This window comes from Mesoplodon bidens (assembly GCF_964165515.1).
Source record: "Mesoplodon bidens genome assembly, chromosome: 3".
Taxonomy (NCBI): Eukaryota; Metazoa; Chordata; class Mammalia; order Artiodactyla; family Ziphiidae; genus Mesoplodon; species Mesoplodon bidens.
The window spans coordinates 128,213,897-128,232,169 of NC_138178.1; the positions used below are offsets into that span (position 1 = coordinate 128,213,897).

Here is an 18,273-nt window from a genome sequence, read left to right on the forward strand (position 1 = left end):
TCAGAAGTCAACATAGAAATAACAAGGAATGTCTACTATGAAATTTAAGTGAAAAATCATTTTTGAGACTACAGCATAGTACAATCACTCTCAATCATAACTGCACATCAGAATCACCTGTGATAGTTTCAAAAATTTTGAAAATAACTGAGGCTTAGAGGCCCATCCCAGGCCAAGTAAACCAGCTCTGGGGGTGAATGCAGGCATCGGTATTCTCTACAAGCTTTCTGGTAATTCTGATGTGCAAAGTGGAGAACCACTGGCATGTGCCAGGTCCTGGGGTAATTCACCCTTAGAGGTCTAGTTCAGGTATCTTCTCTATGAAATGTTCCTGGTCCCCCCTATGCCAGAGTTACTCACTTTCTCCACCACCTTTGATTTATTTGTATAATAGTTTTAATTACATTGTGCTGCAATTATTTGGTTATAATACTTTTATTTCCCACTAAAATAAACTCCTTCTAACACAGGGATTGCTGATTTGTTCACTGTTGTATTTTCAATGCTCAGGACAGTGACTGACACATAAGAGGTACTCAAAAATGTTGATTTAGAAAGTAAGAAAAAAAGGAGGGAAAGTGGAAAGGGAAGAAAAGGAGGAGAGAGGAAAATAAAGAAAAGACTCAATTTCTTTCCTTAGTAGCTTACAGCCAGGAAGAAAGAAGATAAGTAACAAAAAATTATCAAAAGGAAGTAACTTTGGCATGGCAAAGTCTTCTTCTCTCTACCTGTGCCCCAATGACCCATGCTGTGAAATCAAAGCATGTTTTTCAAAATTACTTCTTAAACTTAAACGTATCTGAATATTCTGTATTTATTCTCTTTCTTAAAATACAGAACTCAAACTACTTAAACTGGTTTGAGGCTTTGGATGTTTTTTCCTGTAGATAAAAAATTCTTGCTGGAAAAAAAGATTCTCATCCTGTCACATGCTAAAAAACCCGAAAATATCATTGTTAGTCTGCAAAGCCACCATTTTTCTGTCTTCCAACACCAGGAACTATAAAAATCACTAATATAATCATGTATTAAAAAACAGAGGTATAAGTGACATATAGTCTCTATCATTCAGGTTAAGTTTAAATACCTTTTAACACTTACCTTATCTGCACACATTGACACTTTAATGTCCTGTTGGGATATTTCATAATGTCGGATATTAAAAACATAATTACCAGCCAATTTCAAAATATCAGCTGAGATATACTCTAGTACAGCCACAATATATAGGGACACATGGTAGTCCACTTTGTACCCTAAAACTTCCTGTGGAAAAAATAAACAATTTAATTCCAAAAAATGGCAGCACTGTCAAGTAGCAGTTAAGCACTTAAAAATTTTACTTAACATTCTTGCTTATAAAGAACTTTCTATAAACCAAATGTCTAAACTCAAAGGTACCACAGGATATAAAATGAGCTGTTGGCTCAGTATCAGGGTTTCTTTCTCTCTCTCTCTTTTTTTTAAGAGACACCTAATCTAACAAATCTGCCTTTAATATCAAACAAGAAGAGATGATTGATTCTAAGACAGAAATCTTGGACTGGACTTCCCTGAAAACCTCTTGATACATTATCCAAAACCCATCTGACAAGTATCTGCTATCTTCAAGGATCCTGCTTTAATTAATATCCCCAAATTACAATGGTTTCTACTAAGGGGAGGATGTGTGTATGTGTGTGTGTTGGGTGGGGGGAGGGGGAGTCTTGAAATTGCTACCAAATGGTATTGAAATCCATGTACACCAATTATTTTCTATAGACTAAATAATATTCCCTAGACAACTTTTCCAACGTATAGAAAAATATCTGTGATAAATACAGATTAATTTAAAAACAGTTCTGAACTCACAGGAGCTTTTGCATTATATATTTTATTAATCAACAAAAAGCTGGAAGTCAATCAGAGGTAGCAATCATTAGAAGATGCCACAAAGATGCATTATTTCTTATCATTAACCTTTAATATTATTTGAAAAGCAATATGATTTCATCAAAGCATACTTCTTTTTGTTTTTTACACATATTAAGAAACATATATATGTATGTGTATAAACAAGTGTACACACACTCAAGTGCACATACACAATAAGACCATGCTATATAAATACACAAATACTATATAAAGTATTATTTGTTAAAAATAACCTCCCCAATGCTTCTCTGTGCCTGTTTTTTGTTTGTCTGCTTGTTTGTTCTACCTTCAGTGAAGGATGGATTTTGTCCACAGGCAGTAAGAGAGGATTTCTTCGTTTTCGTTTCTCTATGGCAGACTGTGCATCAGCAATAGCCCATTTATCAATTGGATGAGGAAAGGTCTTTTGAACTCGTTCCTGTTCAGATCACAGCAGAACTACTGTTAATAGAAGTGCTCATATACAGAAAACTTAATACAAAATTAAACTTCATCATCATCCATAACACCAGCAGTTAATAGTAACATAGCATATTCTGGTTCCTGCAATAAATGAAATTTTTTTGTTTAAAAAAAAAAGATCAACATGCTATCAAGATTCTTCCACATAATTCCCATGGGTGAGAAAAAAGGTGAAGTTTAAACAGAAAGCTTTAAGTGTAAGCATAATTAAGATAAAATGGAAAAAGGAAAAAGTAATATTAGGGGAGATTAAAGCAAACATAAAATACTCTATCAGTGATTTTAAGGTCAAGGTTTCTAGGGTTAAAACTGTTTACCTAGCAGAAGTTAACTCATTATTAATAATTATTATGCAGTCTCTCTCCTGCTAATCTCAGAGCTTTATAGAGAAGAATTTTAAAAGAAGAAATATCATGCACCTCTTAAAGGATCAAGTGTGTGGCAGAGCTCAGAATGGTTTAAAGAAATATATCTCTTGGCAAAAATAATCCAAGCCTTTTACGTTACTATTTTGTTCATCTAATCTTAAATGTAACCAGTAATTGGCATGAATAATGAGAAGTAATGATAACTGAATGAAACTCCAATTTAGCAGGATTTCCTATTTTTAAAATTATATTCTCAGCTTCTAACATATTTAGCTTCTGAAAAGTATACTTTTATTATATTTACTTATGTCCAATTCTTACAGCAGAGAACAGGGAAACAAATGTTTTAATTCCCAGAGTCCCTGAAAATCTTAGTAGATCTATTACTCCAAATTAAGATTATCCTTTACACTGGAAGTTGTTGCCTTGTTATAGAAACAATCTTCAAAAGAAAGGTGATATAAACAGTATAATGCCAAAGTAACTTTTAAAAGCTATACTGACTGATATTTCTAAAAATCTAGAAATACTCCCATGTAACTGAGCCAAAACAAATATTTCAGCACTGAATTACACACGATCTTTTAGAGGTATAATATATGTATATATATTTTTTAATCAACGAGTAAAATGTTTATTCTATACTAGTCCTTTATTGAGGTAATATTTATATGCAGTAAAATGCACAGATCTTAAGTGTACCATTGAATGAGTTTTGAAAAATGCTTACACCTGTGTAACCATCACCCTAATCAAGATTACAGAAAATTTCTATCATCTTAATCTCACCCTTCATAGGCAGCCACCATCCTGATTTCTATCACCATTACTTTTAGCTATTTCTGATTTTTATGTAACTGGAATCATATAATACATACTCTCTGGGGTATGTCTCATTTTGCTCTATATGATATCTATGGATTGTAGCTACGTTATTGCGTATATCAATAGTTCATTATTTCATTTTACAATACTACTAAGTAGTATTCCATTTTATGAATCTATCACAATTTGTTTTCCCATTCTCTTGTAGGGAAACTTTAGTTGTTGCTAATTTTTGCCTATTATGAATAAAACTGCTTGGATATTCATGTATAAGTCTCTTTGTGAAGATATATTTCCATTTCTCTAGGGTTAAATACCCAGGGGTAAAATCGCTGGGTCATAGGCTACATATATATTTAACTATAAGAAACTGCAAAACAATTTTCCAAAGTACTTTTGCCGTTTTATACTCCCACTAGCAATGTATAAGAGTTCTAGTTGCTCTACATCTCATCAATATTCCATGTTATCAGTCTTTAATTTTATCCCTTTTAGTGGGTGTGAAATAGTATCTCATCGTAGTTTTAATCTCTTTTTCCCTGATGAATTATGAGTTTGAGTACCTTTTCACATGCTTATTGGCCATAAGTATATCTTCTTTTATGAAGTGTCTGTTAAGATTTTTGCCCACTTGGGTGAGCAGGGTATCGTTTTATTACTGACTTGTAGGAGTTTTTGTTTGGTTTTTTGTTTGTTTTAACATATTCTGGATACAAGCCCTTTGTAAGGAATACATATTGAAACATTTTCTCCTAGTCTGTGACTTATACCTTTTTTATTTTCACATCAACTTTATTCTTTGGTATTTACAGTGTTTTGAGTCCTCTGCAAAAAAAACATTTGTTTAACACCAGCTTATAAAGATATTCTCCCGCATTTTCTTCTAGAAACTTTACAGCTTCAGCATTTATATTTAAGACTATGATATATCTTGAACTAATTTTTGTGTGAGATAGGTTTCAAGGGTTTTTCCCACCATAAATTTATCCAGTTGTTTTAGCACTTTTTTTGCTGAAAAACTTCCCTTTCAGAATGAACTGACCATATATCCCCCATTATGATTTCAATGGTTTCAGCTTCCATAATAATTTAGAATGATATAGATTTAGATATAAAAATTAATTTGTACAGTGGTTCAATGACTTTTTGAAATAACAAAATAATTTTTACCTCCACATCTTGAACAGTCCTTGGTTGGGCCATGCATAATTTATTAAGCAGCTGAAAAATCAGCTCTTCAATATAATAGAGAGACTCTTCATTAGCTGAGAGATTGGGATGTACTTGCTCCTGAACCTTTAAAAAAAAAAGTTCTCAATTTTAGTACAGGCAAAATGATATTTATTAAACAAAAGTCAGAGAATCTTATATATAATTTATAGTGTTTTACCAAAATGGTTACTCAAATACAGATATAAAACACAAAAAATGAAGAAAAACTGTATTTGTTGGTCCCTGTAAACTTTTCTCTACTCAGAGTAGTGGTTCTTAATCTTTTCTAGACTCTGAAAATCAGCTGAAAGCCACTGGCCCCTCTCATCCTTACCACCAAAAAAGCATATGCACATAAAATATTCTACATAATTTCAAAGGAAGCATGGATACCCTGAAGTTAATTACTAAACCTACTATGTACCAAGATCCCAATCAGGGAAGATATCGATCACTCTCACAAAAGTCCTGAGGCTGCCAAATTTCTGTGATAAGAGGAGAAGCAGCCATCTGTGATAACTTACGTGATAACCTGTACATGGTTTGGGTTTTGCCCTTCCTGTGACAATTATAATCCTAATGGCTTCTCTCCCCTTTGAGGAGAGCTACTGCAGTGCCTCAGTGGCTTGCCTACATGCGTCAGTGGATTACATGTGACAGTGAAGCCCAGGTGCTGGGGGTGGGGTGGAGGAAGCTGTCGGCTGCATGTAGGCCGGTGGTGGAGCTGCAGTCACAATCTGCCCTGCCCCTGCTTCCCCATGGAGGTCGGGCAGAGGTGCCCTGCTCCAAGCTGCCTTTTCCCTTCCCCAGAAACAATGCCATTCTTGCTCCCATTCCTACACATCCCCCTCTGGCTCAGGTGAAAGCCATGCCACTCTGTTTACAGATAAAAAGTTCAGGTGCTTTTGGCCACTGGTCTTGAATCTGCCCTCTCTTTCCAGTGGTGAGATCCCACTCCAGAGGCGTTTTCTGAGAAAGGTGGTTGGGACTGGTGGCTATCACTGAAAAGTGACGCCAGTGCTGTACCGCCTAAATGAGTCAGATGCTGCTCTGCAGGCTGGGCATGGTATCAACCAACCCCACTCTCCCAGGTAGGCAAGGCGCAGGACCCTCTTCACTTGGCCTGCCGACTCCATTACAAAACTGTTTTCCTACAGTTCAAAAGCAAGCCACTCCCATCCCTTGTCCTTGTCCAAAGGGCAGAGCATTTTAGTGAGATCTACTTTGTACATCTCTAGCAATAGTTAAGTCCCTGACACTGGGGCCAAATTCTTATTGTGAGACATACATATCCATCGGGCCTTCCCCAACTGTTCCTCCCAAATCTACTTTTGCTTCAGATCTGGGCCGGGTACCAAACAGAAGACTTTTTGATCATCAGCTACTGCTTGAAGCCTGTTTTCTACAAGGACTCCAAAGGCTGAAGTCTCCCAGGGCACAACATGAGGACAAATTTCTCATCAGATAAATGTGGCCTCAAGGAGCTTTCCTTTGTTAGTGTCTTCCTCAGACCATGTTTTCCCATTATATTCCTCTGACCCCCTTTTCAGTCAACAGGTGAAGTTCTCCCAGCCCACAGAGGCAGTAACGTCATCTTTTGCATCTCCTCCTCTCCTCTGGCCATCTTGGGAAGCAAAATATTATTTTTAGGCCCAGGCTTCACAGCCATTCTTCGTGGGCAGCCCCCATCTGGACTCCAGACCCTGGACTAGGTGAAGTCAGAGGCTTTCTGACAGATTTCTGAATGGATATTACAGGGATGGAAGGGCTCCCCAACCTGCTGTAGGGAATAGCCTGAGAAGACATGTGTTTGGAATCTTAATATTTTGGCACATGGCTATGTCCATTTTAAGATCTCTGGTGGGTCTGAGATATTTAGGTGTGGGTTAAAGGGACAAGGAGTCTTTTTCTTAGCTAAAGTTTTCAAATACTGTTTTGAACAGTGACAGCTACTCTTTATTGCCAGCCCTCTGGGCATCTCACCGCCACACCATCTTCTCTAGTATTAACAGGATCTCTGGTCTTAGAAGGCTGCCTTCAGTTCCGAGCTATCCCAAGTAACTGACTGGCCTTGGTATTGACTGCAACCTTCTGTTAGAACCACACAGGTTCCACCCTCACCTGGCCAGCCTGGTTACTTGGGCCAGTGGGTGCAAGTGACCCTTCCAAGGAACAGGTGTTGATGACTTCAGCATTCAGGGACCCTTTGTGTTCCCCCTTACCCAGAACCCTTAGACTACTCCTTCTATTCTCTTCTCCCTGGAAGCCTCTTTCCAAGAGCCCTATTTTTTAGAGCTGAACTGCACAGATTATAGCTGCTCTCATACTTATTCAAGGAAGAGAGAAAGAAGGCTCTCAGGCACGAACTTTCAACTTCTCTCAAGCCAAACCAGTTTAAAATGAAAACTCTAGCAGAAGGAACTGGATTTCCATTTTCTCATGTCTACCTGTCTTCCCCCTATACTCTAAAGTTACCTGTTTCTAGCAAAATAGAAGGGAAGGAGATGCATGCCTAGCAATACTTCCCCCCTCCTCCCCCATGCCCTTCTTTGAAGGCCTCAGCTCGGCTGTTCAGGCCACATCTCTCCTCCCCAAGCTCTTCTCGCTCAGCTTGGTGTCCAGCATCCTGAATATTCCTCAGCAGATTCATCTTGTGGGCTCAGATTCTGGACTCTCAGTTGAAGGCAAGGAGCCAGATCCTCCGGCTCCCTGAAGGCACTGCAGGGACACTTAGGGAGAGGAGGCTGGCTGGGGGCCTATGAATGTATGTGCCTGTCTGCCTCCCTGGCAGGCTGGTGAAGGGTGCAAGGCTCAGTGCACTGAACCACAGGAAAGGCTCACAACCAGTAGCAGTATCTTCCAGGTAAGACTATCCTGGAAATAAGTGCGTGTGAGATGGAGAAATTGCTCAGAGTAGGTTTTTTCCACAGCTGTTGTAGGATTGCACATTTTAGACCAATCTTGTCCAGTATTTTTCCTGTCTTAACTTTTGCCTTTTTTTTTATTAAGCCAACAAGTCAAGAATTTGGCCCTACGGGGATCCATGTGGTAGGCAATAGCTGCTCTTTGGCCAAGGGCTTCATAAAGGATTCGGTCATCCCATTGTCTGTTCCCTAGCCCCACACCTAGGTGAAGACCATGGGGAGGGAAGAATTTTGAGGTCAGTACAAACCAAGTAAGTCTGTAAATTAAAGCTGTTAGTTTTCCTCTGGGAGGGCATTTTGCATCAGGCCTGGGTTATGTGCAGAATCAAACCTGGCTGTGAGTTAGGATAGGCACCATTTGGGCTTCCCTAGTGGCACAGTGGTTAGGAATCTGCCTGCCAATGCAGGGGACACGGGTTCGAGCCCTGGTCAGGGAAGACCCCACATGCTGTGGAGCAACTAAGCCTGTGCACCACAACTACTGAGCCTGCACTCTAGAGCCCACGAGCCACAACTACTGAGCCCACATGCCACAACTACTGAAACCCACGTGCCTAGAGTCCGTGTTCCACAACAAGAGAAGCCCCTGCAATGAGAAGTCCGCGCACTTGCAACGAAGAGTAGCCCCCACTCACCACAACTAGAGAAAGCCGCACACAGCAATGAACAACCAAAGCAGCCAAAAATAAATTAAAAAAAAAAAAAGAATAGGCACCATTAAATTTGGGGCCCAGAACACTGGGAGAAAGGATTGTGTAGTATGTCATAAAGGTCTTCAGTGCGTCTGGGCCCACCTCACTACTCTGGGCCAGCCTGACTGCCGATTTCCACATTAGCACACACTTGAACCCCTCTGCTGAACTCTAGGCCTGCTCCCCTATGTAGGTCAGATGTTTGGCCTCTGGGTTTGGGAAGAGAAAACTGCCATGCCAAGAACCCTCAGGCCCTGGAGTTGGGTACTGGCTCTTTTAGCCAGCTTTTGTGAGCACTGTCTTTGACTGAACCACTAAAGAAGCAAAGGGGGTATGTATGAGGTTCCAGCTACCCAAGACAGACCAGATGTCCCTCAAAAACAGCTTGGGCAATCCCACTACTGGGCATATACCCTGAGAAAACCGTAATTCAAAAAGAGTCATGCACCAAAATGTTCATTGCAGCTCTGTTTACAATAGCCAGGAGATGGAAACAACCTAAGTGTCCATCATCGGATGAATGGATAAAGAAGTTGTGGCACATATATACAATGGAATATTACTCAGCCATAAAAAGAAACGAAATTGAGCCATTTGTAATGAGGTGGATAGACCTAGAGTCTGTCATACAGAGTGAAGTAAGTCAGAAAGACAAATACCGTATGCTAACACATATATATGGAATTTAAGGGAAAAAATGTCATGAAGAACCTAGGGGTAAACAGGAATAAAGACACAGACCTACTTGAGAATGGACTTGAGGATATGGGGAGGGGGAAGGGTAAGCTGTGACAAAGCGAGAGAGGCATAGACATATATACACTACCAAACTTAAGGTAGATAGCTAGTGGGAAGCAGCCACATAGCACAGGGAGATCAGCTCGGTGCTTTGTGACTGCCTGGAGGGGTGGGATGGGGAGGGTGGGAGGGAGGGAGATGCAGGAGGGAAGGGATATGGGAACAGATGTATATGTATAACTGATTCACTTTGTTATAAAGCAGAAACAAATAAAAAAAATTTTTTTTAAAAACAGCTTGGGTTCCCAGCTACAGACTCTACGAAAGTGAATCAAACCTTTTTCCTCACATTTTTCTTTCCAAATTTATTTGCTTTTAAGAACTATAAACTTATGGCTATTGTTTTTCTTGCTCTCGGGGCCCCTGGGTAGACAGACACAGCTTGATGATTTCAGAGCAGATACAGGCCAAGAAACCAAGGCATTGAGTGCTGAGTCCAGACAAATGATACTAATATACACATCCAAATTTGAAGACAAAATGTGTTTCTTTAGGTGTCAAGCACTGTAATAGATATAAAGCAAAAATAAAAACCTGCTGCAAAGTTAATAAATAAAATAAACCTACTAGAAGTCTATGAACACTAGATCATGAACCCTAGCAACAGAGGTATCCTTGAATAATCATACTACTTTACACGCTACAGAGGTGCTCTATGAAGTAAGTGCTAGTCAGATTTCTTTTACAATGGTATATGCTGCTTTCTGTTGCCACACAGCTGTGCTGAGACTCTTTTGTTGTTAAATTTCTTTTTTTTTTTTTTTGGCCTCACCGCATAGCATGCGGGATCTTAGCACCCCACCAGTGATCAAACCTGCACCCCCTGCAGTGGAAGCACGGAGTCTTAACCACTGGACTGCCAGGGAAGTCCCTGTTGTTAAATTTCTTAAAATTAGAATCTAGTAATCTGTCCTAAAAAATAATCCAGTCAAACTGAATATGAGGAAAAAGAAGGTAAAAAATAGTGCCTAGCATTATAGTAGGTGTCATGTAAATATCTGCTGAAAGAATGATTAAGAGAAAAGTATTGTTCTAATGCATGGTATTAGGAGGATATCAATGCCACTGACATAATAAGTAAGAAAAAAATTTTAATAGTCTCATAGTTATTTTGGAAAACTGATGCAGTAGTTAAAAATCTTCCCACAAAGAAAACAGCATTAAGTTGACCACTTCATCTAAATTCTCAAAATTTAGCATAAAATTGTTCATTATAGCCTCTTGCATTTTTAAGTTCATAGAAACTTCAGTGAAGTCTTTTCTTTCATTAATATCAGTTGTTTGTGTGTCCATTCTTTTCTTTATCAGTCTCTTAGGGGTTTATCAATTTTATTAATCTTTTCAAGAACCAACTTTTGGCTTTGTTGATGCTTTCCATTTTATGTTTGTTTTATATTTCATCTTCATTTTTTCTTCTATTTATTCTTTTTTTCTAACTTCTTGGGATGGATACTTATTTTCAACCTTTCTTCTTTTGCAATATGTATATTTTGTCTAAGAACTACTTTTGTAAAAAACCCACAGATTTTTATATGGAATATTTTTGCAGTCATCCATTTCAAAATAACTTCTAATTTCCATTATGGTTTCTTCTTTAACTTTTATAATTTAAGTATACTTAAATACTCTAAGTATACTTCTTAATTTCTAAACACACAGGGATTTTTTTTCACATTATCTTTTTTATCAATTTCTAGAATAATCACATTGTGGTCAGAAAACATATTTTCTACGATTTCAATTTTTTTGAAATATGTTAAGACTTGCTTTTATAGCTCATTGCATGGCCTAGATGGCTTCACTGACAAACTCATCAAACATTCAAGGAAGAAATGCAACAATCTTAAGCAAGCTTTCTCGAAAAAAAGTAAAAGAATAAGTAGACTTCTCAAGTTATTTTGAGGCTAGCCTTGATATAAAAACTCAAAAAGATGAAAAGTACAGCTCGTTTTCACTCATGAACCTAGAAACAAAAGCCTAAATACACTATTAGCTAACTAAATTATGTAATATATTAAAAAATTATACAACATGACCAAGCTGGATTTATCCTAGGAATGTTAAGTTGGCTTAATGTTGGAAAATCAAGCAAAGTAATTCACCATGATAACAGATTAAGAAAGAAAAATAATATGATCTTAAACAGATGTAGAAAAAGCACATAAAATTTTGAATATTCATTCATAATCAAATCTCTTAATGAACTTCCTGAATTTGGTAAAAGATATCACCAAAAATCTACAAGAAACATCATAGTTAATGGTAAAACACTGAAAGCTTTCCTTTTGAGATTAGGAAAAAGGCAAAGATACTAGCTATTATGATTTCTATTCCACATTGTACTGGATGTCCTGGCCAGTGAAGTACAGCAAGAAAAATGAAAGTATAAGAATCAGAAAAGAAACAAATCTGCAGATGATTTGATTGCCCACTGTGATAGTTAATTTGATGTGTCAACTTCTGGGCCACCAGGTACCCAGATATCTGGTTAAATATTATTTCTGAGGGTGTCTCTGAGGGTGTTTGTGGATGAGATTAACATGTGAACTGGCAGACTGAGTAAAGCAGATTGCGCTCCCCAGAGTGGGTGGACCTCATGCAATCCACTGAAGGCCTGAATAGAAGAAAAGGCTGGGTAAGAAAGAATTCTCTCTCTCTGCCTGACAGCCCAGGTTTTTGGTCTTCTTTTGCTTTTGGACTAGAACTTGGACTAGAATTACACCATCAGTTCTCCTGGGTCTCCAGCTTACTGACTGCAGATCTGCACTTCTCTGCCTCTATGTGAGAGAGAGAGAGAGAGAGAGAGAGAGAGTGTGTGTGTGTATGTTTCTCTAAAGATCCCAGACTAATACACCCACGAAGGAAAATAAAAATATTGTACACATAAATTATTTCAATTCATAAAAATAAAATGTTATTTCTCTGTAACAGCAACAAAGTTAGAAAATAAAATTTTAAAATAATATCACTTACAACAGAATAAACATTACACCATGTATCTTGGAATAAATCTTAGATAAGAAGTACAAGACTCCTAGGGAGAAAAATCAGACTCTGAGAAAAATTAATGATCTAAATAAATAAAATAAAATACCATGTTCATGAATTATCAGACTTAATATTGTAAATATATCAATTCTCCTCAAACTGATCCATGGGGTTAATAAAACCACAGTCAAAACCAAACAGTATATTTGGTTAAAATTGAAAAGATAATTTCAAAACTTATATAGAAATACAAAAAGCTAAGAAATCAGTCATATACTTTTTTGTGTGTGTGTGTGGTATGCGGGCCTCTCACTGCCGCGGCCTCTCCCGCCGCGGAGCACAGGCTCCGGACACGCAGGCCCAGCGGCCATGGCTCACGGGCCCGGCCACTCCACGGCATGTGGGATCCTCCCACACCGGGGCACGAACCCATGTCCCCTGCATCGGCAGGCGGACTCTCAACCACTGCGCCACCAGGGAAGCCCCAGTCATATACTTTTAAAGAAATATAACTACTTGCTCCAATCATTATTGGAATTTATTACAAAGCTACAGTATTCAATAATGTGATAGTGATATAATGACAGACAAACAGATGAACAGAACAGAACAGAGAGTACAGAAACAAGCCCACAGATATATAGACCCTTGATATACAACAAAGGTGTCACTATGGGCAGGGAGAGGATTGTTGAGGGACACTGGGGAAAGCTGATGAATAGTGAACAACTGGATACCCATATGGAGAAGAATGAAATCAACTCCTATTCACACTCGATATAAAAATCAATTTTAGTTGATTTTAGACCTATTAAATAAATAGACCTAATAAAGTTCCGATAAAATAAAACAAGATAATAGACAATTATCTTCATGACCTCAGGACAGAAAAGGATTTACTAAACAGAACAAAAAAAATTACTACCCAAAGTGTGATAATACCAAGTGTTGTTGAGTATGTAGAAAAATGGGAACTCTCACACACTGCCAATGGCATGCAAAATGGCTCTATCACTTTGGAAAACTTTGCCATCAACTAACTACTAAAGTTCAAGATAGGCATACCCTATGATCCAGTAATTCTACTACTCAATATTTTATATCCTTTAAAGCTCTACAGTCCAATACAGTAGACACTAGCCTCATGTGGCTACTGAGCACATGAAATGTAGCTCTACTGAACTGGAGATGGGCTATAAGAGTAAAATGTATACCAGACGTCAAAGATCTAGCACACAAAAAAAATGTCAAATATCTCAATAATTTTTATGTTGACTATATGCTGAAATGATTACATTTATTGGGTTAAATACATTATTTAAATCAATTTCATCTGTGTCTTCTTATATTTTTAATGTGGCTAAGAGAAAAGTTTAAATTACATATGTGGTTAATATTATATTTCAATTGGACAGCACTGCTCTAGAGCAATAAGCACAAACGTTTACCAGAAGACATGTACAAGAAAGCTCATAAAAAACATTATTGGTGGACTTCGCTCGTGGTGCAGTGGTTAAGAATCCACCTGCCGGGCTTCCCTGGTGGTGCAGTGGTTCAGAGTCCACCTGCCGATGCAGGGGACGCAGGTTCGTGCCCCGGTCCGGGAGGATCCCACATGCCGCACAGTGGCTGGGCCCGTAAGCCATGGCCGCTGAGCCTGCGCGTCCGGAGCCTGTGCTCCACAATGGGAGAGGCCACAACAGTGAGAGGCCCACGTACCACAAAAAAAAAAAAAAAAAAAAAAAAAAAAGAATCTGCCTGCCAATGCAGGGGACATGGATTCGAGCCCTGGTCCGGGAAACCTCACATGCCGCAGAGCAATTAAGCCCATGCGCCGCAACTACAGAGCCTGTGCTCTAGAGCCCATACTCCACAACGAGAAGCCACCACAATGAGAAGCCCGCACATCACAACGAAGAGTAGCCCCCGCTCGCCCCAACTAGAGAAAGCCTACAAATTGGAAGGAACTGAGAAGGAATAAAATTGGTAAAGAAGAAATAAAATCATAACTATTTGCTGATGACATGATACTATACATAGAAAATCCTAAAGATGCCACCAGAAAACTACTAGAAGTATTAAGTGAATTTGGTAATGTTGCAGGATACAAAACTAATGCACAGAAATCTCTGGCATTCCTATACACCAACAACAAAAAATCAGAAAGAGAAATTAAGGAAACACTCCCATTTACCATTGCAACAAAAAGAATAAAATACCTAGGAACAAACCTGCCTAAGGAGGCGAAAGACTTTACTCAGAAAACTACAAAACACTGATGAAAGGAATCAAAGATGACATAAACAGATGGAGAAATATACCATGTTCTTAGATTGAAGAATCAATATTGTGAAAATGACTATACTACCCAAAGCAATCTACAGATTCAATGCAATCCCTATCAAACTACCAATGGCATTCTTCACAGAATTAGAACAAAGAAATCTTACAATTCGTATGGAAACACAAAAGACCCCGACTAGCCAAAGCAATCTTGAGAAAGAAAAACAGACTTGGAGGAATCAGGCTCCCCAACTTCAAACTATACCACAAAGCTACAGTAATCACGACAGTACGGTACTGGCACAAAAACAAAAATATAGATCAATGGTACAGGACAGAATGCCCAGAGATAAACCCACGCACATATGGGCACTTAATTTACGACAAAGGAGGCAAGAACATACAATGGAGAAAAGACAGCCTCTTCAATAAGTGGTGCTGGGAAAACTGGAGAGCTACATGTGAAAGAATGAAATTAGAACACTACCTAACACCATACACAAAAATAAACTCAAAATGGATAAAAGACTTAAATGTAAGACCAAACACTATAAAACTTTTAGAGGGAAACATAGGAAAAACATTCTTTGACATAAATCACAGCAAGATCTTTTTTGACCCACCTCCTAGAGTAACAGAAATAAAAACAAATGGGACTTAATTAAACTTAAAAGCTTTTGCACAGCAAAGAAAACCATAAACAAGACAAAAAGACAACCCTCAGAATGGGAGAAAATATTTGCAAGTGAAACAACAGACAAAGGAGTAATCTCCAAAATATACAAACAGCTCATGGAGCTCAAGATAAAAAAAACCAAACAATCCAGTTAAAAAATGGGCAGAAGACCTAAACAGACATTTCACCAAGGAACACACACACATGGCCAAGAGGCACATGAAAAGATGCTCAACATGACTAATTATTAGAGAAATGCAAATCAAAACTGCAATGAGGTATCACCTCACACCGGTCAGAATGGGCATTATCAAAAAAGCTAGAAACAATAAATGCTGGAAAGGGTGTGGTGAAAAGGGAACTCTCCTACATTGTTGGTGGGAATGTAAATTGATACAACCACTATGGAAAACAGTATGGAGGTTCCTTAAAAAACTAAAAATAGAACTACCATATGACCCAGCAATCCCACTACTGGGCATACACCCTGAGAAAACCATAATTCAAAAAGAGACATGCACCACAATGTTCACTGCAGCACTATTTACAATAGCCAGGACATGGAAGCAACCTAAGTGTCCATCTACAGATGAATCGATAAAGAAGATGTGGTACATATATAAAATGTAATATTACTCAGCCATAAAAAGAAATGAAACTGAGGTATTTGTAGTGAGGTGGATGGACCTAGAGTCTGTCATACAGAGTGAAGTAAGTCAGAAAGAGAAAAACAAATACCGTATGCTAACACATATATATGGAATCTTAAAAAAAAAAATGGTACTGATGAACCTAGCTGCAGGGCAGGAATAAAGAGGTAGACATAAAGTATGGACTTGATGACATGGGGAGGGAGCGCAAAGCTGGGGCAAAGTGAGAGCAGCATCGACATATATACACTACCGAATGTACAGTAGTTGGCTGGTGGGAAGCAGCAGCATAGCACAGGGAGATCGGCTCGGTGCTTTGCGATGACCTAGAAGGGTGGGATAGGGAGGATGGGAGGGAGGCTCAAGAGGGAGGGGACATGGGGACATGTGTATGCATATGGCTGATTCGCTTTGCTGTGTAACAGAAACTAACATGGTATTGTGAAGCAATTATACTCCAATAAAGATCTATTTAAAAAAAAGAACTACAGTGGTGACAGTTCTGAAAAAAAAAAAAAAAAAAAAAAGGAAACAAAGGAACCAATACAGAAGAAAAGCCAAAGGAATGCCCAGGATGAAGTAAGGGAAAATTATAAGATGAGAGCTGTACAACAGGCATAAAGGTCACTAGTCTGATTAGAGCAGATCAGAAGGTTCTAAGAGAAGCTATCTCAAGAAGATGAAATTATCAGAGTACTTGATGGATCTAAAACTGTTGAGAGGATATTTAAACAACTGGTAGAGAGTTTGAGCTTAAATTAATAAATACATAGAAAATACACAAACAAGAAAAGAAGACAATTATTAACTTCAGTAAAAGGTTAGGTAGTAAGGAAAAAGTGGTTTAACTATAAATAACATATAGTATAGTATATGGTCGTTATTTATGGTCATAATACTATAAACTCTGAATACTGATCCAACCAAAATTAAGATATGACCATGGAGTGGGAGGAGAGACAGAAAGTATATGTGGTTGGAGGGGGAATGTATATGTGTATTGAAGAATATTAAATCCTTACCTTCCAGAGTAGGAAATCGACAGATAATGCCCAAAACAGAAAAGTCATAAGGAGCAACAGAAGCACTTTTTTTCCTTAGAGATACAGAATACTGAAATGAATCACTTTGAAAAATTAAAGGGACTGCCTCTAGGAAGCAAAAAATGTTGTGAATAGTGAGGAGGTAATGCTTTTTTTCGTAACAAGCCTTATAGAGCTATTTACCTTTTTTTTTTTCCATGAATAATTTTGATAAAATACAAAAAAATTTACAAGGGAACATGATAAGTGGGGAAGTGAGAAAGAAGAAGGACACATGAAACTGGAGACAATAATTAAAAACTACTTTTTGAAGAAGTCTGGATAAGAAGAGTTTAAATAAGGCAATTAGAAATTCATATAGGACTAACATCCAAAAACCTGGCTTTATATTTCTTTAGAAATTCCAAATAGATTTGGGAGAAATAAATATTTCCTCTTACAACCTGCACTTCTTTCATATAATAAGAGGAAACTTAATTACATCCTACCATGTATTTCTATTAGATCAACAGACATTTTAAAAAATATAAAATAAACATTTATATTGGAGTTCATAAGGCTGTTTGTTATAACATCCTTCCATAAAAGCCAAGGGCCCTAATCAGTAAAAATGACTGTGCATGAGAATTAAGATAATGTCTAATGGACTTTTTTCTATGATTATGATTTTAGTAAATAACCTACAAAGCAACCTTAACACTGAGCATCTGAGTTTCTTATGCTAAACTTGTTAAACCGCAAATATGAAAAGTCATAAAAACAAATATACAGTGTTAAAATCCCAGCCATAAATCCTAATAAGGACATCAAGATGACAATGAAAGATAACCATATTTTGTACTTTCACAGTATTTACTATCTCAGCACCCTGAGAGACAGTCAACATAAAATTACCACATCAGAACAAACTCATTTTTCAGATTTTTCTGAAAGACTGGTCAGAAAAAGAGCAATTAAAATAATTTTCAATCTTTAACAGTAGATTAACAAGTCAGACCTGTATTTTAGTTACACCGTATTTTCAAATTGCCAGAAGGTACTTCCTTATACACACACTGTAAACAGAATAGTCATAATACTATAGATTCATGCATAGACACATATAAAAGCATTAAACTTTATTTTTTAAATTGATAAACACTAGGTTTGACAAATTTCGGAAATGCTATTTCCTAATACATATATTCTTTCAGTTCCCCATACTCACAATCAAATAAAAATATCTTGCTAGTGCACTTGTTCAATCAACTATCATTTGAGTTTCTGGTACAATGTAGAAATAAATCCCTCTGGATACACAGTCTGTATATTTACTAATGTCAAATTCTTTATTCCACTACTAAGATTTCTGCAAGGATGCAAGTGCCTCAAACACCAATTAACAATACTGGAAGTTTTGTTTGTTGTAAGAGTTAAAATTAAATTTAAAAAGAAAAAG

The 18,273-nt window shown here is 37.6% G+C and overlaps 1 protein-coding gene across 1 annotated transcript in view; it reads right to left on the minus strand.

Moving 5' to 3' along the window:
• The window catches only part of SOS2 (SOS Ras/Rho guanine nucleotide exchange factor 2), a 102,454-nt gene that overhangs the window by 69,165 nt on the left and 15,016 nt on the right, over window positions 1–18,273 (minus strand). Inside the window, exons 2-4 of the mRNA XM_081227239.1 lie at window positions 4,740–4,865; window positions 2,201–2,332; window positions 1,102–1,266 (exon numbers count right to left, since the gene is read on the minus strand). Of these exons, the coding sequence (XP_081083365.1) occupies window positions 1,102–1,266; window positions 2,201–2,332; window positions 4,740–4,865 (423 nt within the window). The remainder of the gene's footprint in view (window positions 1–1,101; window positions 1,267–2,200; window positions 2,333–4,739; window positions 4,866–18,273) is intronic.